The following is a 26,311-nucleotide window of genomic DNA, read 5'->3' as shown; positions in this document are numbered from 1 at the left end:
GCCTGGAGATGGACCTTGGGATATATGACAGGTCATGTTGCGTTCGCCTGCCTCAGCTTCATTTAAAGTTGCAAAATCAAATAGGAATCAGAATCCCACCGATAAGAAATTGTGTTTTGATTGCATGGCTTAAATTGTATTCCAGGAGCCTTCAATCTTGCTTTAGAGCTTTGTTCTTTGCATGTGGACATCATACTTAGAATTTGATGCAGTGCAGCATCATCAAGCTTGGCACTTCATTATGCTGTCAGATTGTGGCAGGATAATTAATGATGAATGTCGGAAAAGGAGGAACAAAACAAACACTATTTAAAGAAGCAGGATGCTTGATTGAGATTGTTTAGTGACAATATATTCCTCTGCTTTCTCTCTGTCTTCCTATCTACCCTCCTCCTCCTCTCTTCTCAGTGGTTGTGTTGTACACCCAGGGCGTGGAGTCCAAACAGTGGCGAGAGGTAAGAGATCACAGCTGTCCCTCTGTCAACACAACTCAATCAGCCTGTCTCCTCTTCACAACAGCACGCTCTCTGTCTACAACCCTCTCTCCCTACCCCTGCTGTGAGTGCCAATCATTTGCAATTGATTGACCCTGCGAACATCCGCACGTTGGTCAGCACTGCGTTAGCTGTGACTGATTGGCTGATTAAGGTGACAGTTACACGTATCGATAAAGATTTGCCTCTGCGTCAGAGTGCCCCTTGGCTGTTGGCCACTGGGCCATAATAAGACCAGAGAGAGAGGAAAAGTAGAGGAAGGCAGAGATTGCAACAAGACAAAGGGTCCTTCTGGCATTATTATTTGTCCCTGTAATCTCAATGGGTGGACATACAGAGAAATGGCAATTTAATTATGCTTAATCCATTTATGTAATCCATAACTCTGAAATTTACAACAAATGAATTTAATACCATGTGTCCAATTCAACTTAGCATAATTACACAGTGAGATAGTCCAGTTCATCCACCACCAAAAGATGTATAAATGGATAAATTAAAGTTTAGACCACCTCACCCATGGGGCAGCACATCAGCAACAACATTGTCTACCCCCTTTTTATGCTTGATCTTGAGGTTGCTTGATCTTGTAGCCTTGCACCAACATGCCCCAAAGCATTAACCGCTGGTTATGGTTGTACATCTGGGCTAGGAAAACAAGATGATTATGGTCAGTGTACACTATCACTGGAGATAAACTTGAGCCAACATACACTTCAAAGTGCTGAAGAGCCAAGAGCACGGCTGAAGTCTCCTTCTCTGTGGTGGAGTAGTTCAGCTGATGATGTTTGAACTTGACTGAGAAGTAGCATACAGGATGGCACACATCTCTCTCTCTGTCCCGCAGTAACACAGCACCGGCTCCAGAAGCACTTGTGTCAACCTCTAGTTTGAAAGGAAAGAGAGGTAAGGCGCAGCAAGGAGAGGGGTTCTTTGAAGGAGAGACTTAGCATTTTCAAAGGCATGTTGACATTCATCATTCCACATGAAAGGAACAGCAGGGCTACATAACTTGGTAAGGGGAGCAACCACCACAGAGAGGTTTTAACAGAAACACCTGTAGTAAACAGTCATGCCCCGAAAACGTCAGAGTTCATGTCTGGTAGTGGGAGCTGGATAGGACAGCTGTGACTCAGGAATCTACTGAACAGACCTGCCCATGACCAACCTGTTTCCCCAGGTAAGTGATGGTGGCCTTACTAGACTCACACTGGGCAAGGTTAAGGGTCAAGGACTCCTCAGCAAGCCACTGGAACACCACTGTCAAACTGGCAATATGGTTGGCTCAGTCATCAGAGTATACCACCACGTCATCAAGGTAGACCTTGCAATGGGGGACATCCCCTAATACCAGGTGCATCATGTGCTGACAGGTGGCAGGTGCATTCCTCATACCAAATGCCATCACTGTATACTGCAAGAATTGGTCAAGCGTTACAAATGCAGACATGTCAGAGGCTCGGGATGTTAAAGGAACCTGCAGGTACCCTTCTAGTTTTGTGATGAACACAGCTGGACCAATGCTGTCAATGCAGTCTTCCATGCGAGGCAACAGGAATGAATCTGTTACAGTAACTGTGTTAACCTTACGAAAAATCTGTACAGAAACGAGGCATGCCATCAGACCAAACATGGTGAGCTCCAAGGGCTGTGAATGGGCTTGGCTAAACCATTCTCTAACAGGTAGTTGGCCTCATACTTCAATATCTCTCTTTTTGCTACAGGGCAACTGTAAGTATGCTGTTTAATGGGAGCAGCAGTACCAACATTAATGTCATGTTTTAATACATTGGTACATGATGGCACGTTGTTGAACAGAGTTGGATAGGAATGAAGCAAGCTGACTACATTCAGGAAGGTAGGACAGATGTGTTTCTATTTTAGGCAGGAACTCAGAGTTTGGTAACCTACCACACTGCTGACCATCAGTAAGCACTGCCAAACCATCATCAGACATAACAAACCAAGGAAGTGAAGTCTTTTCAGGGATAGCAGTCTCCTGAGTTTTTTCCTGCTCATCCTGGGTAACTTCTCTGGAATGATAGGATTTTCTTCTGTGCTCAGGTGTGTGGATTACATAATCTATGTCAGACACTTTACTTTCCACCACATAGGGACCTGAGAAACGGGCAGGAAGAGAAGAGCTAGGAATTGGTAGTAGGACCAGAACTTGATCACCAGGCTTAATCTGCTGTTCAACTGCTTTCCTGTCAAAGTGCTGTTTCATACTCTTCTGGGAGGAGGAGAGAGCTTCTTTTGCAAATGAAGATGCACAATGAAAATGCTCTTTACACTGGGAGACAAAATCCAACACATTAGTTTTTGGAGATGAATGGGACATGAACTGCTCCTTTAACACCTTAAGTGGGCTACGCACATTGTGACCAAATACAAGTTCAGCTGTGAAGTGGAAGAAGGGCACACTTCCAGTGCCCAGATATCCTCATAGCAGTTTTTTTCTGGAAGTTGACATTTATTGTAGTGTTTTGCAACTCTGGCTTTACAGGCCAACTGTGTTCTTGCCAAGGTAGAATAATATGTGAACTGGGATATCTGTTATTTCCTCAGGTGGCTATTCTTTGCTCTGGTGCTGATTCTTCTTCCTTTGTTAGGTTTGGCCTGAGACCAAAGTGAATATGCTATCATCGGCCCCCTGCTGCCATATTCAGCTCCATTTGCTGAAGTGGAGATTTCACCTCCTTTACATCTGCTGGAACGGAGCTCTCACACTTTCTGGGAGGAAGAGAAAGAGAAAAAGTAGTGCCACACGGTAGTTAAATTTTAGTAGGCTTAGATACACTTTTATGTTTGATGACAGGTTACACTACTGCAAACCCACTCTCTCAAACTGTCATATGTCACACAGCCATGAAGCCATGAATTCACACGGCTGTCGGGAGAAGATAGTGGTGGGGGTGAGGTAATAGAGCGATAGATGTAGTTTCTAAGTGACTGCATGATGTGCTGTCTCAAAGATCTGCGCTCACTCACCTAGATGACCAGACCACAAATGCTCATGTAGTAGTTCTAATACATGCTGCCAACAACCAACTGGAACAACTATTTGATGAACTGTGCCCCAGTGCCCACTTGAGTCATCTGCTGCTTCACTTGACCATGTGAACCACTTGCCATCAGCTCACAGTTATCCATAAGACATGACAGTGTCTCACTGCACTTCCTAGCATCCTAAAGAACTGTGGTGAAACACTTGGCTAAGGTCAGATCACCTTTCTGGGCGCTGATGAGTGCCTCATGGGGCAGTAGCAGGCTCTGTCACACCATCAAGCTCTTTTAGAGTGCGGTTCACAAATTCATGAACAGGTGGCGACTTCTCAAACAGAGTCAGACAAATCAACATCTTAGACGTCAGGGGAAGGATAGACTCCTATGATAAAGTCAATGCAATGATGGGAAAACAGGAGTGGTGAAGGGATGCGGGCACAAAACCCATCCTGATACCTCTTACTATAGTGCTTATGTCGCAGGCAGATGTAGCACTCAAGGGCAGGACACTGGAAAGGATGAATGACTGTGAGCCGCCGGTGTCTTGCAACACTGTGACTGGGCACTTGTCCTCAGACTTCCCTGTGAGAGACACTAATATAAAAAATTATCCCGGGGACAAAGAAGCAAGGAAAATGGAAGTATAGGAACAAACCAAGAATTCATCAACAATTTAACTTAACAGGTTTACAAAAGACCTCAAAACACCAACTGAAAACTGCTTTCCATATAAGAAGAAAGAGGAGCTAAATAAAAATGGAAATGAAACAACAAGATAACAGTTAAATTCAACTAAGGCTAAACACAACACCAGTAAACACACTCCCTATAAAATGGTGCCAAAGTTACAGACCCTGGTACACCACAGCTTGAGTTTAGCTGAGAATAACAACCAACTCAGCCCGAAAGCTGCCAACTGGTCTACTGGCACCGTCTGTCCGTTCCTCCTGGTCTTTATCCTCCAGGCCCTGATGAGCAAGTGAGCACAGGTGTGCTCACTCACGCAATCACTGCAGTGGTAGGAAGGGGGAAAGGCAGTAGTCTGGGAAGAGACACAGGTGAGAACAGGAAGAAACACACACCAGAACACTACGGCTGTAACAACAGAAATATAAAATAATCAATCTATATATGCATGCTATCTAACAGAAAGACAGATTCTTGTCTGTGAACTCAAAATATTTAGCTTTTGCTTTCTCACTCAAATCATTTTTGAGTGAATTGGAGTGCTCTGTTTATTCACTCCTCAGAGACCTTGGTGTCCTGCTGGTGCTCAGTGGTGTGACACAACAGATTTAAGAGTGGGAAACAGTTTGAATCTGTGTTTTGGTGGGTGGGGGCTCTTAGAAAGGGAGGAAGGGGCTGTCAGCTAAAAATAAGCTTTAGTTGTGCATCACAGGTTAATAACATGGATTTTAACACCAGTGAGACACACTTAATCCCACCTATACATTTCACACGCACACACACACACACACACACACACACACACACACACACACACACACACACAAGCACTCTGTTTGAGCTACTATACTTGTGAGGACCATCACTCACACAATGTGTTCCCTAACACTAACTTTAAACCTACCCTTAACCTAAGTCTAATTCAATACCTAAACCGAGACTTTACCCTCAACCAGCCCTTTGAAGATGTGAGGACCGCTCAATATGCTCTAGCTTTCCAAAAGTGTCCTCACTCTCAGTGTCCTCACATAGATATCCGCACACACACAGACTAGGGCATGACATTTAAACTAAATATATATCATACACATCACTGTCTCCTGCAAAGGCTGCCTTAGTATGTAACTTCTCTTCTCCAAATAAAAACTCCTGCTCACCAGACCAGATCTCGGGACTGTTAAAATACTGTACTTCAGAATACCGCTTTCCATTACTTTGCACCTTATAAATGGAATGAATTACAGATAATACACCTTGAATGTCCCATCCCTCTGGCTGATTTTAAACTTTTAATCTTGAGTCTATTCAGTGATGTGTGTGTTTGTTTCTGATTTGATTTTTTTTGTCTGGCTAAGTTTGTTTTCATTCTCTTTTTTGTGCTCAGGTATCTCTTGCTAAATTTATTTTGATCTCAATGAGATTACTTGATTAAATAAAGGCTATAATAAAATAATGAATGAATTCTCAAGACAGAGTGCTTTGATCTTTGATTTGTTTTTTGTGTTCACTTTATTATAACATATTTGTTTTATGCATTTTAGTAATGTTCGAGTAACAACAACTGTGTGTCCCTTTGGTGTTTATAGTCTGTGTTATCTTGCCTAATTATGTGTCTGTGGTTGTCATTTCTACTAACCTGACTGCATAATAAATTTCCTGACAGGGCAAAAAATATGAATGATTGATGGATGGATTAGTTGGATGTTTGATTGTTTAATTGATTTGAAATTCAATTTTTTTTCAGTACTCACTGAGAGCAAATAATATTCGAGCTTGGGGCGGTCAGCTGTCCTTGGCTCACAGTAACCAGACAGTGATATTCTTTTCTAAAGCCAGACACTAGTTTTACTGATTAACATGCAAATGTAGACAAGCATCAAGCACAAGTGCAGTTTTCAGGCAGGAAGAGCCTCCTACACTTGTCACCTCTGGTTAGAAGAAGAATTTGGACTAAATGGTTATGGATAAATTGTTTTTTGATTCTAGAAGGAGGTCTTCGTCAGCTCCTCTTGATACCTGTGCCCCCATTATTAATTTTTGTCATCACTCATAGTCGAATATATAAAACCGAGGCAGCAGCCCATCATTTTGTTACCACATTACTTTAAAGTCTCAATCTTTAACTCCCTCAACTGTAATTACTCCTTCAGCACATGACAGGTTTTCCTCTTTCTACCACTTTCACTCAACTGAGCAGTTGACACAATATAACTTCTTCCCTAAATTCAAGCAAAGCCTGGCCTTTCCACTCCCAGTCAAACTCCTAGACGTTAATCTTTATACCAAGATGAATTTTCTGGCATTCCAGCTCACATTCTAGTTAGGTTTTTCATTCCAGTCAGGTTTATTGAAGTGGAAGAAGGGCACACTTCCAGTGCCCAGATATCCTCATAGCAGTTTTTTTCTGGGAGTTGACAGTTATTGTAGTGTTTTGCAACTCTGGCTTTACAGGCCAACTGTGTTCTTGCCAAGGTAGAATAATATGTGAACTGGGATATCTGTTATTTCCTCAGGTGGCTATTCTTTGCTCTGGTGCTGATTCTTCTTCCTTTGTTAGGTTTGGCCTGAGACCAAAGTGAATATGCTATCATCGGCCCCCTGCTGCCATATTCAGCTCCATTTGCTGAAGTGGAGATTTCACCTCCTTTACATCTGCTGGAACGGAGCTCTCACACTTTCTGGGAGGAAGAGAAAGAGAAAAAGTAGTGCCACACGGTAGTTAAACTTTAGTGGGCTTAGATACTTTTATGTTTGATGACAGGTTACACTACCGCAAACCCACTCTCTCAAACTGTCATATGTCGTACACAGCTGGTATGCCTTTGCATTAGCACATGTGTCCGTCTGTTAAAAGTATTCTGCTGCTGTAGTGTCACTCTGCGTGGCTCCCCTGTTAGGTCCCATATTGAGTTTTACCCCCACTGGATGTAATCACAAAGGTGTGAGCCTGTAATCCTGCTGTTTCATCTCCTCATTAAGCCTTAACACTGTTATTATTAATTCACTGTGTCAGTTTATGGTAACACTCTACTGGGGATCTTTTATTTATGCAGCTCAACATAGTTTCTCTGACTTTGAATTATTTATTTTGGATATAATTAATGTGTGTGTGTTTGTGTGTGGGTGCAACAGTAAAGGGTGTGTCTGTTGATTTGTTTATCAGCACATCACCTCATCTGAAGGCTTTGCTCTGTAACGCTGACAAGACTTTTTTCATCTGTGCAGGTGGCTTCCCATTTTCCTCTTAACGCCATAGGGAACAGGGGATTGTTTGCTATCTTTCCCCCATTTGTGACAGTTCCCCTGTGTAAAGACAAAATGTGAAAGTCACAATTTTTCTTTGCCTTTGTCTTGTCATCCCCCCATCAGCCGCCCCTTGTTTTGAAGTGGCTCAGAGAACGGCAATGGTGTGAACGTGGTAATTAAATGAGTGTAATTGGACTCAATAAAGTGGTTTCCTCAGGCTTTCTCATCCCCAGCACAATGAGAGGAGGTGGAGAAGAAGAGCTGACAGTGTGTGATCATTAACTTCTGTTAATCAAATCTGAGCTTATCTGAAGCCATGAATTCACACGGCTGTCGGGAGAAGATAGCGGTGGGGGGGTGAGGTAATAGAGCAATAGATGTAGTTTCTGAGTGACTGCATGATGTGCTGTCTCAAAGATCTGCGCTCACATCTCTGCTCACATCTTCTTCGTCTGTCTTTTGTCCTTCTCTCCTGGTTCTGATCTAGTTTGGGAGAACAGAGGTGATAGACAACACGCTAAACCCAGACTTTGTCAGGAAGTACATCCTGGACTACTTCTTTGAGGAGAAGCAGAACCTGCGCTTTGACGTGTGAGTTATTCTGTTTGATCCGGTCCTCTGAGGACACACACCGAGGTGTGTGTGTTTCAGATGTGCTGCCCTCTTCAAACCCAGTCCTTCAAATCCTACCTTTTTTTTTTTTTTCCTTCCACAAGCTTAACATCTTCTCCCACATCCACTCTCCCTCTCCCCCTTCTACCTTTTCATTCCCTCTCCCTCTTTCCAGCATCTCATTTTCTCTCTCCGAGTCACTCTTCTTCTCTCTTCCCTCACTTGTCTCCAGCTTGGATCTCTCCTGAGGAATTATTCATTGGTGCAGTGTCTCAATAGTCATTCATTGAAGGGAGATGGGTATAAGGGTGATAAATATTTCATATAAAGTTTTATCCCTAATCTCCCTGCTGCTAAGCAAAGCAAATGTCTAAAACCGAGTCCCATAAAACTCACAAAGACCCCTGTCCTCCCCTCTTTCACATATAGCTGCCTTTCTCCACTTGAAAAGGCCAGAGTAGTGAGAGGGTCAGGAAGGTGCAGTTTCATTTTGAGATCTCCCAGAACCAGGTCAGGATAATTTCCTTCGCTCTCCCTCCTCCTCAAGTGGAAGAGATATGCTTCCAAAAAGCCACGCTTTTTTTCCTTCCTTCAAGCATTAAGTCCCTGGTGGACTTCCGGGATCGAGCTGCAGGTCTCTGAGGATTTTTAGTCACTTAATGAATTCATTTGGCATGCTATCATGATACGACTCTGGAACAGGAGAGGAGGGAGTGTATCCCCTCACAATTAGTGTTACTCATTTACATCTCTCTTTTATCACAGAGGTGGGAGCCAAGGCATACTGAAGTTTAATTACTTTTACATTAACTTTGACTGGCAGATGCTCGAAACTTTCTCTGCATTGGTATATTGTTTCAATACGATCCCACAGGCATAGTACGGAAATTACATTCATAAACTATAAAATGACCTCCTTAATTAACTGTCACATTATTGCTTGCGTTTTTTTTCGTGGGCTGCTCCCTTTTGCTCCCCCACTGACCCAGGTGTGTGATTGACAGGCAGAAAATGTCCACACTGCAGCCAGTATTCTTTTATGAGAGTCAGTAGTAATTTGTTAGGTCTTCTGATGGTTTGCCCACATTGTTGCCTCTGTGATTTGTGGTCTCTTTGTGATTTCAGGTATGATATTGATTCTAAAAGTCCTGATCTCGCAAAGCATGTAAGTTAAGAACTTTTTGTGGATCAGGAGCTCCACCTTATATTTTACCCTTTCATTTGTTTGATCTGATATATGTGCATGTCTCTAACATTTAGGTTCTATGCAAACCAAAGTTTGTGGCATCTAAACGCTCAAATATATTTTGGAATAATGAATGAATTATGCTTCAACTGCCAAAATATTGTTTATTTTGCATTACCTTCCACCTGCATCAATTTGTAAAATGAGGTATTTTATTTCTCCAGAGCTATGATAATCAAAATTTAATTTACATCTGGCATACCCTCATTACCTTTTTTTAAAATGACAAATGAAGCATTGCACATCATTATTATCAAAGCTTTTCAACACATTTCCCTTTGTGGTATGTAGTACTTTTTGCAATTTAGAGTTTAATTTCTGAGACAGCAGACAGTTATTCAAAACAATATACAGGACATTTATTTTAAAATGATAATAAGGGACAATGCTTTGTTGTAGAACATACATTCAGGCAAACAGCTCATTATAATGAATGTATCTTAGTCTCCAGGGTTTGTCCTGCCATTATAACACTAAGGCACAGCGCCCAAGCACCTTTTTCACAGCGCCTGAGCTGAATGAACAGAAAAAAGACGATGAGAATTCTCTACTGCGTTTTACTGTCATTTATGGTTGTGCTAGCTTCTCTGTCCCCTCCTCTGCTCTTTGTGTTTGACCAAGGGTGGGGCTCATCTCCTCCACACACACACACACACACACACACACACGCAGCAGAGAGGCTGCAGTGGAGACATTGGACCAGGTGACTGAAATAAAAAGTAAAGAGCCACTTTATCAAATCACCTGCTCAACAAGCATAAACATGTAGAAAAGTGATATTTTTAACTGCTTTGTCCGCAATCTCCTCATATGTTTTACATGACCACAGTGCACTGATAAAGTTAATAACGAATTGTTATGAATAAGCTGAAGCTGAAGCTGTCTGTATGTAGCCTAGCTGAAATTTGGCAAATTCTTGTAAACTTACCTACAGACAAAACAGCTCCTCTTCTCTCTATCAGCGGTACCTGCAGCAATGAATCACATCAGCAGCAGACGGAGGAGGACAGAGGACAGGATGACTGACACTGACTGATGTTTGTGTTCTTCATTCTTTCTAAACTTCATTCACTATTTTGATATCAGGAATATTATTTATTTTACTGACATTTTTAGATTTCTTTCCGGTGAGATATTTTTGAGTTTATAAAAGTGACTTTTCTGTTGTCAAAAATTGCTGTTGCTGCTGTAGAAAAAATATTTTGTTATATTTAAAATATAAATCTATCCCAGTCTTGTACTGAATTTATTCTTCTTTTACAAAAACATCACCCCCCCACCCACCCACCCACCCACCATAACCACAGCACCGAAGCCCTCCAGAAACCTGGGAAAACCCTACTCTCATCATTTAAGCTAAAAGCTTTGATATATAAACTCCTGCTCATACTAAACAAATGTATAAAGAATATATTTGTGGCACTTGGTTTGCATACTACCTAAATTTCTATCATTAATTATGCTGTGATGCTTTTATTGTTGTGTTTTTGCATTTTGGTGTTTCAAACCCTCCATCCTCTGGAAACAAACTGTTCCTAAAACTCTTTCCGCCTTTGTTGCTTTACTTCTCTTGTGCTCTTTCATTTTCTCTTTCTATTCTCTGAGACTCTGCGACTTTTTACCCTCCGCTGTTTCCATTCTGCTTATCTGCTCTTTCACATGTCCATGTTTCATTTTGCTCTTCTTCTCTTCTTTGCACTTGGTTGATGACAGTCTGGTATTTGAGTTGAGTGCCTTCTGTTCCATGATATGCTCTGTTGTGTCACTGCTGCTGCCTGGTCTCTCTCTCTTCCTCCTACTCCTCCTCCTCCTCCTCCTCCTCCTCCTTCTTCTCCACCCTGGAAGCCAACCGACTTTAACGTACGTGTCTGCCTCAGATGTCTTAATTTATAAGCGTACAATGCTTATAACGATGCTTAACTCCTCACCAACTCTCCTTGTTACCCCCCCCCTCCGTGATCCACCTGAACACCCCCCCATCCTTCGCCCCAACCTACGTCTCTCTCCATCCCACATTATGCTCCCCCCCATGGCAGGACTTTCTGGGACAGGTCTACTGCACACTGGGAGAGATTGTGGGCTCTCCTGCCAGTCGCCTGGAGAAACCTCTGGGGTGAGTCTTCATTCTACTGTGTTCGCTCTAGTTTTGCACAATCATATGGCCAGATTAGGAGCCACTCAGAGCATTTTTTTTTTTTACTTTGCTTGTTCTCTCAAGGAGACAAACAGAACAAATTTAACTTTGCAAACACGAGTTTTCAGATGTTATCAGATAATGAAAACTCAGTGCCACCTCTCAGCCCATTCAAATGCGACATGCTTCTCCTGCTGGATTTCACACATTCCAGCAAAGATGAGGTGATGATGAATATGTCTGCCTTCTAGAGCCATCTGTATCGCACATTGCACTGCAAGATTAGACCCGTGTGCCTGGATGGGTAATTGAACACGACTGGGGCTTCCTAAATGCAATTACTGTCATTAAGGAGGCAATCTAGCACAGAGAGTAGATTGAAGTCAGTGTGAGACACATGGCGACCCTGCTACAACGTAAATTGGGAAATATGAAACCCTGAAAACATTTGCATCCACAGACTTGTGTGTAGCTTTCTGAGTTATGTGTGTCTTTTTGCGAGTGGCTCGACCAACTGTGAAGCTTGTGTTCGTGTGTGAGGCTGTGAAGTGCAGTGTGTATGCCTCTGTGTGAAGTATGAGGCGGCGCTGGCCCCTGCAGTAGGGTGGTTTGTGTGAACAGCAGGGCTTTGGTGTCGACCATGAACTCTGCCAGGGACTGGTGGCGGTGGATTACAGAGCTCGGTGCCCTTCAGTGCTGAATAAGAGGATGAGCAGGATCAAGAGACAGTGTTCACCAATATGCTGTAAACTAGGCCGAACACCCCACATCAGAGGCAGGCAGGAGGCTCAGGAGCTCCAGGCAGACATGATGGACAAAAGTATTGATTCTACAGCTTCTAGCAGGGCACCTTGTCCACTGCTGAGACTCGACAGTGATGTAACATCCAATTTAGCTGCAGCAGAAGGTGATGGTGATGATATGGTTGGTGTTACAGAACACATGTTACAAACTGAAGAAATCAGCCCTTTTGAAAACATTCACTTGTGTTGCTTTTAACTGCCCCAACAGCTTTTATGTCAGGGAGTAGCAATTCAGAAACACACGATAAGTATAGGTTTCTTTGGATTTTCCATTCCTGATGGCATTCAGTTAAGGGTACAGCTTTATTCAGCCCTGTACTTTTTAAAAAGCTAAACAGTATCCATGGGTAATGGAGATTTCCTTCCCTCCTGTGATAGAAGATAACTCAGAATATGTTTAATGGCTATGTGCTCCATTTCCTTGTCATGCATCCTGACGTGACAGTGGACCGCAGCTTTGAGGAACGGTTCCCGCAGGGGCTGAGGAAATCTGTTAGCCATGCTCAAACAAGCCCTCCCAAGGCACACTGCATCCAATGACCTGCTTAAGAAGCACATCAGCACCCCTTTCCCTATTTTCCACACTTCATCTCTCATTTATTTTCCCTCCTTCCATCCAACAGATTCTCTTTTTTTTTTTAGCTTGACCCCCTTTCTCCTCATTGTGTTTTCTATTTCTTTTTGTTCCCTGAAATCTCTTCCTCTCTCTCTCTCTTTGCCTTTGTTCACATCCTCCTCCATCCAGCACACACACACACACACACACACACACACACAAACAAACAAACATGTACTACTATACTTGTTAGGACAATGTTTGACTCATCACAGTGTCACCTTAACTTTAACCATCACCACTACACATGTCCCCAACCTTTACCCAAAACTTAACCCAGTCATAAATTTAATGTTAATCCCACTTAATCCAATTTTTTTGTCTACTTTATTGGAACTAAGTCTTAGTAGTGAGTCCTCACATATTAAACTGTAAACAGATCGTTCTTACAATGTGGCAAATACATTGCTTCAACCCTATTTCCTATTAAAATATCTTCATGCAGTATACTACTAATATCCCTTTCCAAATATATTTTGGAGGAAATGTCATTGCTGACCATGTTTTTTTGCTAACCTAAACAAAATTGGTTTGAGTTGCCTAAACATAACCATAAAACATTCATCATGCTCAAGTTGCCAGAAGCTGATAGTGTAGGAAAACAAATGAAACATGTTACTGTCTTGATATGTTCATGATGAACATTTTGCATTGAGAGTAAGAAGTTTGCAGATATGTTAACTACAACCATTTATTTGTTATGTTGATAACAGAAACTTAATATGGGCGGCATTACATTGCCTCCAAAACATTTTTGCTGATGCAAATTAGTAATGAATTTAATCTGGAGGAAAATCAGTTGATATCATATTACCATATTGTACCATCATAAAACCACAACCACTACATGCCTAATCTCAGCCTTTGCACAAAAGCTAACTTAGTCATAATTTAACACTTCTTAAAAAATCAAGTCTTAAACCCAAAATAAATTGTTTATTTTGTAAGCACTGATTTTCAGATGATTAAATAGCACACACACACACACACACACACACACACACAATCCTACACTCTTTCCCCTCCATGCAAGCGGAGATGAAACCCGTTACTTACACTTGGTTCAATCATTTCTGACTTTGTATGTGCTGTGCACACGAGGACAAACGTAATGTTCTGACATTCGCTTCAGAGCAAATTTCCACACTTATTTGTCTTGGGGAAAATAACAGGTCTGATGAGATGTATGACTCTTCCCACTTGCCTTTATTAAGACAGAAACATATGCCAGTGGAAGGAATATGAGTTATAAAACACTGAACTGACGCTGTGGTACATATCCTTCTGTTTATAATTTGGTTTTAATGAGAGGCATGTATCAAAGTTATTGGTAGCTGAGGAAATGCAAAGCTAAATGACTGACTGACGCAGGTGAATTGCATCTTTTACTGAAAAACATGTTATCTGCGACACAGCTCTCTTGGCTGTGATTATGGGTATAGCCTGTGGGAAGGAATCATAATGTGGTTGTATAGGTAACATGATAATGGAGTTCATTATACAGATGGCAGTAACCTTTTTTGCTGGCATGGTAAATTATACCACATACGAGAGCATATGAAAGCAGCACAACATTAGCATGTCAAACCCATTAACCTACTGTGACTGTGCCCTCCTGCTGTACAGTCGAAGCAGGAAATGAACGGTAAGCAAAACTACAGTGAGTGTAGTGAGTATGCTGACTGCATCCATAGGAGCCAAGGGAGACGAGGAATTTTTAGAAATATAGTAAATAATATATTTTTTAAAAAATGTAGAAGTTCCATGTTGAATTAAATAAATTGAGAGCACATTGTCGTGGCTCACATCAAAGGCTCATCCGAATCTTATCGCACCGTATTCTTGTCTTTTAGTCGTCTCTACAGCACTGCATTTACAGTAGGAGGAAGTTTAAAGGGAACATACGCAAATTTCCTTTTGACTTTTGTCAGCTCCGGAGGCTACGTAGATAAACAGTAGTAGTAACTTCACTTATTTTTCTCATTCTTTACTCAAAATGTCAACTTTTCAAATACATCTGTTCACGTTTGAGCCAAAATCTGATGTGAAATATGTGAGTGGACAATGTGAACAACACATTGAACAACCTCAGCAACAACCTTAGCAGTGAAGACTATGGAATGGACGACCATTTGTGAGCATGCATGAACGATCTGACGTCAGTTTGATGGGGAAGTAGAGATAACATTGTAGTCCGTTCATAGCTTTTAACTTTCAGGGAGCATTTTTGCATTTGTTCACCTTATGTTTTGGAACTTTTACTATGTTTAACACAGACATCTGACATTAGAACGGCACATAAATGATAGAAAATCACAAAAAACATTTTATGTCCCCTTTAAGAAAATCTTTACACAATTGCAAGGCACAGTAAGCAAATTCAACTGGACTTCATGTGTCTTTCACTTTTTCTCACATAAGAGATCAGACACTGTCTCTTTGTTGCAGTTATGAAGAAATATATTAGAGCTCAATCTACAAAATAAGCAAATGGTAAATTTTATAGTCTATTATTTAAGTCTATACACTACATATTTATTGTTTATCCACACACTGTATATGAAGATAATGTTGCTATATTAAATTCATGTTGTAGAGGTGCAGTACCATGGAAGTTAAATGTTATGTTGATTTTATACCTTTGGTTCTGCTATCAGTGTGGCAGTGTATGTTATTGTATTTTCTTCAAGCGTCTCCTGTAAATGTAGTTGTATATTATGTAGTGAAATCTGTATTTATAGCTCACCAGAGCCTGCACCACAGTGGTGCTGTAAATGCAAAACATCAAAGTCAAAGGCCAACAGAAATTAGATTTAAGTGAGCCCAGGGGTGGAACTCAAAAATTCAATGATAAAAACAGAGAAGATGAAAGTGTAGTTAAACTGATAAATTCTCTGTAGAATTTTCGCTTGTTTTGATAAAGACATAATTTGATTAGAACATGCCGATTTGATGAAAGCAGAGCCAGTATTTGATCAAAACAAGCTTGATTTGATAAACATCTTTTTTTATAAAAAGTTTGCTGCTAATTTGTTTCCTCCAGCGTAAGTATTTATCCTTAATATGTGCAGTGGCCAACGTATCACAGGCCACATTAATACCCAACCTGCTTTCTGATGATAATTACTACCTGTTTTGGTTATCGCTATCAAGAATGTATTTATTGGGCCTACTTCCTACTGTTTATACACTTTCAGTTTAATATAGCCACAGAAAGTCTTGAGATAAAAGTAAACACAAAGTCCATTTTACATTGTTGGTGCAAACTGGAGCTCCAAATGCCTCCAAACTGGGTCTTTCATATTCAGCTGTGTGACGGGGCCTCAGGAAACATCAAGTCAGAGCAATCCACGATGACTCTGGGAAGCTTTGATTAACATGTTGGCCAATGCACATGAAAAACCTTAACTGCTCACACCAGTGCACATGTTTAATGATAAACAGTGAACAGGATGATGATGTTAATAAAATGAAACCTGGTTCTGCTTTCATGAAATCATGTTTTAATTAACTGATTCATCTCTGTACCAAAACAAGTCAAGATTTTAGACATTTAAAAAACTGTTTTTAGTTTTGAAACAAAAGATTGCATCAAATTTAACCAATTTTGGTGTCATAGTTTAGACTTGAATCATTGTCTTATACTCCTTAAAACACATAAAACTCTCATCCTTGTGCTCCCGCTGAGGACTAGAAATCAATTCATGATTGTATCTTCTTTCATATAACTCAGGACCCTTTTTGCTTCTTATAATTGAGTTTAAGACCAAGTATTAAATACAGCAGCAACAGTACAATATAATGCAATCCAATAGAACAACAGTGTAATGAATACTACATCTGTGAAACCTATAATTTTTCAGATGTGTTGATTCAACTATATGGTCGTTGTTTGAGCAGCGGTTGCTGGTGTTGTGCTGGATTACATTTCACACTTACATACGGTTAGGTTGCAGTTGCATCATAGCACATATTCTATACTATAGTAGTAAGATGTACTGTACTGTACTCATCCATTTAGTTGTCTCACTTATTTTCTCTCTTCTGTCCAAAGGTTCTGCTTCTCCTGGTCCATCAGTGGGTGAAGAAAATTCACTATAAGACAAAAATTAGAAACAGTAATAATTATTGTAGACCAATTTATGAGCCAGCAATCAGCTGGCATTATGCTAAAAATCAGTGTAACAATCACTCACAACTGTCAGTGACACCTGTCATCGTGTAAAATTCCTCTTACACTATTTGTGTAAGTGACTGTTGATTTTGCCGGCTGAAATAACAGCTGCTGTTGTCAGATTTGATCAGCTGTGGCTAGCTAGCCAAAAAAAGCTAATTTAGCTCCATGAGTTGGATGAAAACACCGTCTCCAACTGGCTTGAGACAGGGTCTTAAATATACACTGAATAGCTACATACATGATATCATATGAACAGACTGAGACTAAAGCCACATGAGATACAGAAACAACATTGATCCTTTTTAAGATAAGGACTAATAAGTTTTTGGCAAAGTGAGTTGGGTAACTTTGTCTGGTGTTGCTTAGGTGCAAACTTCCCAAATCCAATAAAGGTCAGGTCAGAGCCCCTAACATTACCCATTACCCTAAACACTGATAGCATCCAGGACTGGCTTCCACAAAGAGAGGCAATACTACACAATGGATGATCATGAACAAGGTTTTTTTTGCCCCACAAACAAATGTAGTGCATTAATGATATGCTAACTCTTGGCCTTGGAAAATAAAGCTCAGTTACTACCTTCTGTAGTTAGCTAGTTAGCTGGACATGCTAACATTTCCTGCTTACATTGAAGGAGACAAAAACATCCATTTAATCCATTCCTTACACTTTTGCTCTTGTGTTTTTGGAAAAGTTAAATACATCACCATCAAATTCTTTAAATGCTGAGTATCTCTCCTCCTGCAACCTCATACACATCGCTTTGACATGTGGCTAAATCCAAAGTTTGACAGGCCTGCCATGCCTAGTTACAGTTGCTAAGCTATGATTGGACAATCACTGTTTGGGGGAGGGGTTTAGCAGACTGTTAATTAGAGCCTTATAGTACTGAGATGAAATACAGTTTCTAAGATGGATCTTTTTACATAAACTAATTAAAATATGCAACACACACACACACACACACACACACACACACACACACACACACACACACACACACACACACACACACAACATTCAGAATTAAAAATCAACAAACAAAAAGGTCAGGTATATCTTTATAATGTCATGCTCACAACATGTCAAACCACTGTGTCAACTTTGATGTTTGACTCACCAAAAGTTTACACAGAGAAAACTGACGCAAACAGCATCACTTGTCTCATCTCGATCTCAGAGACTCGCAGTTCTTTTAAAGTTGTTGGTTAATGTAGTTTTCTGACTGACTCGGCAGTTCCTCTGAGATTAAAAAACATCCTGCTGCAGATTTAAACTAATGAGTGGGAGTTAGTCAAGTTTTTCTTTTTCTTTGGAGGGACTGAAAATCCTTAATCCAAGTACTCTTGGTAATGTAAATGAAGGGAGGGAAGCAGGTACAGTGTTTAGCTCTGTGTTTGTCTGTGTTATTTAACTGGGAGGTGAAGTGCTTTAGATGGCTTACAGTAATCAGCATCCTCTGCCTCGGGACATCACACACAATTACAGCATTCTGCTGCCTCGCTAAATGAGCCACAAGGCTGAACACTAACAAGGGTCCCTCTCTAATAATGTGTATTCCTGCTTATGTGTGGAAAACCCCAACTGTGCTGATTGCACAAGAACCGTTTTTGTCTGATGATGTTCTGTTTATGACTCCTCAAGGACTTTGGTGTCACACAAAATCTAGAAGTCTCTTTTGTTTTCCGCCATGAACAGAAACAGTTAATTTAATATATACTGTGGTTGTTAAAGGTCTTGGTTTTAAAAGCTCCGTGGATAATAAGGCAATAGATTTTTGTCTTCACACTAATAATGAAGACCTCAGGTGCAAGAGCAGGCAAGGGCAGTGGAGGCTTTTACTTTACAGATAAGCCTAGCTGATTTGTTTTGCACTCAGAACAGACAGTGTTCATTTCTGTCATGGCCATGGTCTGTCATCTGCTGGAAAGGTGAGAAAGCTTCCTGAAAGCCTCTGAATGAGCGTTCTGCTGCTCCAGTTTAACACCCCTATGTTGTTAATCTATTCAGTGGCTGAAAACGATCTGTCGGCACGCAGATTGCAATCTATAGTGAGCAGTAACCACCACAGTGGAGGTCAAGGCGACCCTGTGTAACATGATATGAATTCCATCACTCGCAGCCCAGCACCAGCAGGCTAAAGGCGCTCTGGCCTGGTAACACAGCGGGGATAAGGGAGAGGAGAATCGGCTCTGATTTGAAGTCACGAACCCACAGTGGGAAAGTGGGATAAAATGTGACTAGCATTGTATGAGAATTGGGCGTCTCTTTTGGCCTCTGATAGAGAGGGATGTTCTGTTCTTGCCGGTGGGAAATTGAAATGTGCACCTCTAGAGAAGGGTTTTTCTTGTTGGCAGGAGGGAACATAAGGAAGGAAGTGAACTCACTGTCATGACTTTGAGTAGTTTTAGCCTAAAGACTGAGAGAGAAAGTTTCTCTCTGATTGACAGCTTCTTCTAATCCTCTCTTTCTCTGTCAAAACAAGCAATTTTTAGCTTGCAGGTGGGTGATGAATGCCTCATTTATTTAGAATCACAATAAATCAAACACTATTACTGTGATTAAAGCCTGTGCCATTTTTCATTTCATCAAAACGTCAGCAACAGTCTCATTACATCACTGCACACTCGTAAAAAACAGGGAACACAAATGAATCATATTTCATATTCAGTGTTCGGAATTAGTGAGTACATAAAAGAAAAAAAAAACAACATTCCCATAAGGATAACAGGATTAGTTTCATTCATTGAGGTTGTGATAATGGTCATTATGCATCTGTGGGAGACCTGAGGTATCCAATGAATAACACTCAATGGGCTACATACATGACTGCAACAAAGGGGGAAAAAAAAGGGCAACGTGTTGGTGATAATGTGCTCTCATGCCTCGCACCTCGTTTCCACTAGTAAAAAAAGCAAACACATTCTTTACTCTCGGTTGTTTTGTATATCTGTGTGACATTTTTCTGCACCACATTTTTCTGCCCTATTTACTTGCTTTGTGCTGGTTCTAACAAAGCTTCAAAGAGCTCAGCACAGGTTGCCTGTAGCTACCTGCTTTCAACACCACCTCTTCTCGCAGCACTAGTGGGAAGCAGCTGCCTTTTCCTCTCAGAGAACTACAGCAGGTCTTTTGGTGTCCTTTTGAATTAGCCCGAGCACTTTTCATCCTCTTTTTTTTTAATCCTGGTGAGGTGAGGGATTATGGATGTTTATCGGTGTATGAAGATCAAGGGGATTAGGGGTATAATCCCATTTGAACCCACGTAGAGTTTTGGCAACCTTGTCTAATTCTGTTGAACTGTGATCTGCCCACTGCCCCAAACGTTGACTGTGGCACAAAGCCAGATTATCTGTCTACCCTCCATCTCTGTTGGTCTCAACTCAAACCAGTCAGATTTGCTCATTTAACTTGATCCCCCTGTCAACCAGAAAGATTCATTGGATTCACTGACATGAGCAAACTCAGTGAAATCATTCTTACGTGCAGTGAAAACTATCCTATTCTCATGTTATTTCTTGCTGTTCTTTTACTCCACCATCCCAAATAATATTTTTTAATTTGCTTATCCCCATCCGAGTGTGAAATTGCAAGGTAACAATCTTCTTTGCATGATAACACTGCAGTCATTTTGCCTCATATGAAAATGTGTAGACCCACCCTGCAACAGCTGCAGTGTGAAAAAAATCATTTTCTTCTTCTTTGGCTCTCACTCATATTGTTGAGCAGACAACCCTCCCCCTCTCTCATATGCGTGACACGTTGCAGCATTGTTAAATATCAAGACCATTCCTCATCCTAATGACCTAATGTGAGCGGCATCAACAATTGCTTCCTTCTCCCTTTTCGGACTTTAATCTCACCCCCCCCCCTACCTCCGCACGGATAGGTAATAGAGAATACAGGCGTTGTGAATCACCATTTCGCGACAGCAACTGCCTCTAGATGGGAAATTATAGCGGCCATACATTGAGCCTGAATATCTATAATGTAATACGTCATGCACAATGATCTTTGATGCTTGTTTTCTGGAGGAATAAATAGCTTGAATGTGCTCCCCTCTGGAAAAGAGAGAGACCCGGGATTCTCATTGCTATTCTGCTGAACAGCAGTATCAGAAACTTTGGCCAAGTAATTGTAGTGATGCTGAAATATGCTGCTTGATCTCTTTCCATTCACTTGATCAAACAGGGAATCTGTCAAGACAGTTGTGGCCAACTCTCTGTTGCAGTGTGAGCTAAGAGCATGACAGCACTCCTTCCTTCCATCTCTTTCTAGGTTAACGAAGTCACTGCGCTACAAGGCCGTGTTTTAATTTCTGTCTCTCCTTGTTTGTTTTCTTTATGAAGTTTTGTTTGATCATCTGGGTTTCTGTTTAAAAGGAAGAAGAGAGGAGTTAGCCGCACTGACACAATGCTGATATGACTATAAATATGAGGTCCGTTGAGATTTTCAGGCAACATCAATACACATCATGGACTGACATTAGATTGGTCAGGACCATATGGCACAGTGTCTGTTGAGAGCCAAGGGAGACCTGTAAGTGATGCATGAATTATGGAGAATTTTGAATGGTGTTAAGTACGTAGAATGTAGTGAGTGGAGTCACTACTCACCTGCATTGCCAGAAGTCTTTATTATATCACATTAATCATTCACTGGAAGCGCCAAAGCCATTGATGATAACAGGCTGTCATCAGTCTTCCCTGAACGAGACCACCTCATCAAAACTCTATTCAACACTTCTGGGCTTAACACGCTGAGCTGAAATGGCATTACTGCCTCTGCAAAATGATTCTTTCCTTACTATTGTTCCTCTTCAACTATAGATTGCATTAAATCTCAAATGTAGTCGACAAATACAATCGCATAAGTGCTTAAAAGTTATATTCCTCACCTCGCTCAGTGTAAATTGTGATGAAGCCTGTGACGAGATGGGAGGGATCTTCAGCCTCAAACTAATGTTATAAAATGTCAAATTGTGACCTTTCTAACCGGCTACGTAGTTAATGTTAAAGATATTAATTTTCTTCTCTTTTATGATTGTTTTGCACCAGAAAACAATTTAAAATGCACTACTAAAACTGATGGTTTCTTTTTCTTTTCTTGTTTTTGGCAAAAAGTAAACATCCAGAGAGACTCTGTATTGCCCCCCCACCACCCTTTTTTAAAATGAAAAGGTTCAGTCCTGCCCCCCAAACCAGGCACGAACGGTACTTGCTAGCAGTGAATTGTGAGTGAGGAGTGCATCATGTCTCAGCTCCCTAAAGCAAAATCTGGTTTCCAAAAACAAAAAGAAAGAAAAGAAAGACAAGAGAGAGAAAATAAAGGGTGACAGTGTGTCACCCAGTTGTTCACAAAGAAAGGTGGGTGTAGTCTGTGAGTGGTGGAAATTAACCTGTTAGCTTAGTCCATAGTGACAGAGGCTCCTTTTGCTCTTTTAGCAAGCTGTTCATACTAAATCCAGTCCCTGCCCCAGGCCCAACAGATGCAGCTTCAGGCTCAGCAGCCATGTCTCCCCATCCCCATCCCCCCACCACTGAACCAGGCCTACTCCCAACTGATAAAGGAGGTGAGCAGCATTGTGTTGAATGACATGTCAGTTGGCATAATTGCAGGGGGTCCATTTTTATCATTATGAAAAAAGGAGAAATGATTGGATCCTTTTCAATGATAAGAATTGGTGGTATACTTATACTTAGTTGCTTTGTATACTCAGTTCAAAAATCTGCTGCTGATTTTATTATTTTGTTTGCTATATCATTCTATATATGATAATTTTAATTTATTTTAATTGAATGGGTTAAGTTATATTTATTTTAAATTTTTCATCAATGTAAAGATAATTTTCCATTCAAGAGTTTTACCATTGAAATTACATTTAGACTTTAAAAAATGTATCAGTCTTGCATCAAATAGTGAATCCACTGTATGCAGAATGTTGCATGCATGTCTGCACAGTGTTATATTGTCACAGCTGACTGTCAGTACATATTGTACAGTAAATATTGGACTACAAGAGAGTTCCAAGCCTGCAAAGGTAGATTTATTTAAAGCTTTGAACGGTTCAGGTTCTGGAGGTGAACTTACAGCAATTGTGCAGGGTTGGCCTGTGGTGGGGCCCAATGTGATATCTTTCATGGGGCCCAAGATTTCTGGTGGCACCCCTGGTTATATCACTCACTCACTTTATGAATCTGACACAATACAGAGATGGCTAATCTCTAATGTTTGATGTATCAGTCCTTTATTGTCTGACATAATTAAATAAAGACCCTGCACCACTGGCACAAGATAAAAAGTGTTTGATGAAATGCACATATACCAGTGATTTTGCTATTCTTACAATCTTCCCAGTAGCAAAAATAAATAAATAATCTGGAACACAGCAACCTGCCTATTAGATAATGAAACGTTATTTTTGCAATATTGATATTTTAGCCTGAGGGTGGCTATCGATGTTCAAGGGTTGTCTAAAATGGTAAAGGCTCATCCTCTGGGGGAGTTAATCTCATAGCAATATGTCTTTTGGGTTTTGATATTTCTTGTGTACAAGTGGAAATGTGGAAAGGTTAGCGGGTCAATAAAAACATTAGCGGTGCTCATTCACGTCCGCTTGGCCCTTTCAATACTGTGAAAACTGGAGTGACCTCTGTGAGATCGACCCTCAGAGGGAGCAAGTGAATGATGTCGACTTCAGCTGTGCATGCTAAGCATCAGTTGATCTTAAACTTTTCTTTTGTTACATTGTCTTTTTTTAATACAAGTTAGTATTGATCATTATTGAAAACACTGATGAATTCAACCAGTTATCATTTATTGCAGTTATTTGCTGAAAATAATTATTGTATTAATAATAATTGTGGAGTCTCCAGACGAGGGCAAGTGCTTCAATTTTAAATCTTCTGCTCTTCTCGAACCCTGCCCCCTTTGCTCATTTAGTGGCTAATCTTATGAAATATGATTCTACGTGAAGTAATATCAAGTGCCGAGGGGGAAGTTATTAAAACGCACCTTAGGATTCATCATAGCAATATGAATATTAACTGTATGTAATATTTCATGAAAATTACCTTAGGCAGTTACACTCAAGTCCATGTGTGCTGAGCACCGGTACATGCTTGACTCAATAAATAACACTAACTATGTAATACTGTCGAAAAAATCGGAGGGGCAAATTCACAAAGAATGGATTGTGGCCTCTGATAGCGCTGTGAATTTGTGCATCATTTGCAACTGCTATGTGCCCTGTCTCGAGGTCCAATTCACAAAAGATTTTGCGTTAATGATATGACAGAGCAAACAAAAATTCAGTTTTGCAGCTGAGTGTAATTTGCCCTTGTTTTGTGTCTGATTGAATGAGCAGAGCAGTTTCCAGTGTTTCAGGCTTTTCTCCACATTTCAGCACACAGATTGGTTCATAATGAAAACTGCAGAGAGCACAAAAGCCTCAAATTGTGTGTCTTTAATTAGCAGAGGTGCACACACACAGAGCTCTCCACAATCACAAACCAACTTTCATGTATTTTGCTTATTTTACTTTATTTCACATCTATAACATAATCTGCTGAAATGTCAAATGTCAAAATACAGCTATTAATGTGACTCAGGCAGTTCTGAAACATGTTTGATTAATGTCTGAATCTTACAGTAATGTTGTTCAGGTGTCACTGAATGTATCCAGGATTTCGCAGAAACATCAATACTGATATTCTGTTCGCTGCCCACAGCTTGCTGCAGCATCACACAGCAGCTGAAACGATTGGTGCATCTCAAAACTGAGAAAGAGGCTGTGCGCATTTACGCATGTGGTAACGTGATTAACACTAAATTGGTCAGGGCCTGACAGTAATTAATGTTCTGTTTCCTGCTACACATTTATATGGTGGAATTGTTTGTGATAAAGCAGCCCTTATGGATGAATCCTGAGCTCCATCAGCGCTGTCAGGACATTTTTATTTTTAAGTAGCTGAATGTCCGAGATAAGCCTATCACCCCAAATCCCACTTGATCCCCCTCAATGTCTGACTGAAGATTTCACCCCTGATATCATTCAATATCAATTCAATATCATTCAATGCCTCACAAGCCTGAAGATTTGAAGAAAGAGAAAGAGAGTGAGTGAGTGAGTGAGTGAGTGAGTGAGTGAGTGAGTGAGTGAGTGAGTGAGTGAATGAGTGAGTGAGTGAGTGAGTGAGTGAGTGAGTGAGTGAGTGAGTGAGTGAGTGAGTGAGTGAGTGAATGAGTAGGTGAGTGTGCTTCTGTTACCACCAACTCTCTGAAGACGCTAATCATTTCACTCTAACTGCGTATGACTATTAGTGCTCGTCTTTGTGAATTGGACTGTTTTTGCAATGAGGCTCATTTGCATAGAAAGGAGCAATTTTGTGCCAAATCTATGCATATTACCTCATTTACATACGTGCAAATAGCAAAAGAGCACAGAGACTCTATGTGCTTGGCAGCGCAGTTTGGGACGCATTTCATCCTTTGCAGGTGAACTACATGGTTTGTTTTTGTCTCATTTGCGCAGGTTGCTGCAAAAGCTGCACAATCCTTTTGTGAATTTGCTGCTAAGAGTTCAAAATTAAACCTAACTGATCAATGTCAATATGAATAAACCGTAATTGATCAATAAAGAAAATAAAATAAAGGAAAATAAAGAATATATTAGTGGAGGAGTCTGCAGGTAATGACAGTGACAGTTTGCATGCGGAAGCTGCAGTAACTATTTAAATACCTACATCTGTGTGATTATATCTTCACATAAAGACATTCATAATGACATTGCTGTAACATTCACACAAGTTGAAGTAAAATACAGAAAAGAGAAAAACAAAAGACATATTGAGTACTATACCTTGTATAGATATGTATGTGCGTATGATGATACAACGTGTAAAATAACCCTACTACTGTCACATGGTTGTGTTCACATGAGTCGGTTACCTCTGGATTGCACTGCTGTTAAACATCACAAAATACCCTCATGTTGTTTGACTGGAGTCATTTGAATATTCAGATGTTTGAGCAGCAGCAGAATCAGCGGAGACAAATATGACACTCATTTACATGACCAGCTGATTAAAGCATGTCAGTTCCTCGCAGCAGTCGGACTGTAGGCCTTGTTCTTAGCAAATAGTACAGGAAGGAGAACCACAGCAGCACGTTTCACATCATTTCATCATCAAAGCATTTTCCTGCTGAGGAATCGTCAGTGAATGAGCGCTGAGCGAATGAGTGCTCTTGATGCAGGACACCTCATATCTCCAGCAGTCACATTTCAGTA

At 40.7% G+C, this 26,311-nt stretch overlaps 1 protein-coding gene and 1 long non-coding RNA gene across 6 annotated transcripts in view; one reads left to right on the top strand and one right to left on the bottom strand.

Moving 5' to 3' along the window:
* The window catches only part of cpne5a (copine Va), an 85,399-nt gene that overhangs the window by 19,324 nt on the left and 39,764 nt on the right, over positions 1-26,311 (top strand). For 4 of the 5 annotated variants that reach the window (XM_044351328.1, XM_044351330.1, XM_044351326.1 and 1 more), the window contains 5 exons: positions 409-455; positions 7,921-8,024; positions 9,171-9,210; positions 11,137-11,151; positions 11,328-11,404. In XM_044351328.1, coding sequence (XP_044207263.1) covers positions 409-455; positions 7,921-8,024; positions 9,171-9,210; positions 11,137-11,151; positions 11,328-11,404 — 283 coding nt within the window. The remainder of the gene's footprint in view (positions 1-408; positions 456-7,920; positions 8,025-9,170; positions 9,211-11,136; positions 11,152-11,327; positions 11,405-26,311) is intronic. The other variant, XM_044351329.1, reaches the window with a different exon arrangement.
* On the bottom strand, positions 9,382-17,818 carry LOC122982206. The gene is made up of 4 exons (XR_006403416.1): positions 17,730-17,818; positions 16,875-16,939; positions 10,220-10,259; positions 9,382-9,998 (listed from the first exon to the last, which is right to left on the bottom strand). It is a non-coding gene; the product is annotated as an uncharacterized LOC122982206 (long non-coding RNA).

The sequence above is a fragment of the Thunnus albacares genome, chromosome 5 (genome assembly GCF_914725855.1).
Source record: "Thunnus albacares chromosome 5, fThuAlb1.1, whole genome shotgun sequence".
Taxonomy (NCBI): Eukaryota; Metazoa; Chordata; class Actinopteri; order Scombriformes; family Scombridae; genus Thunnus; species Thunnus albacares.
This window is presented reverse-complemented; position numbering and strand designations above follow the sequence as displayed.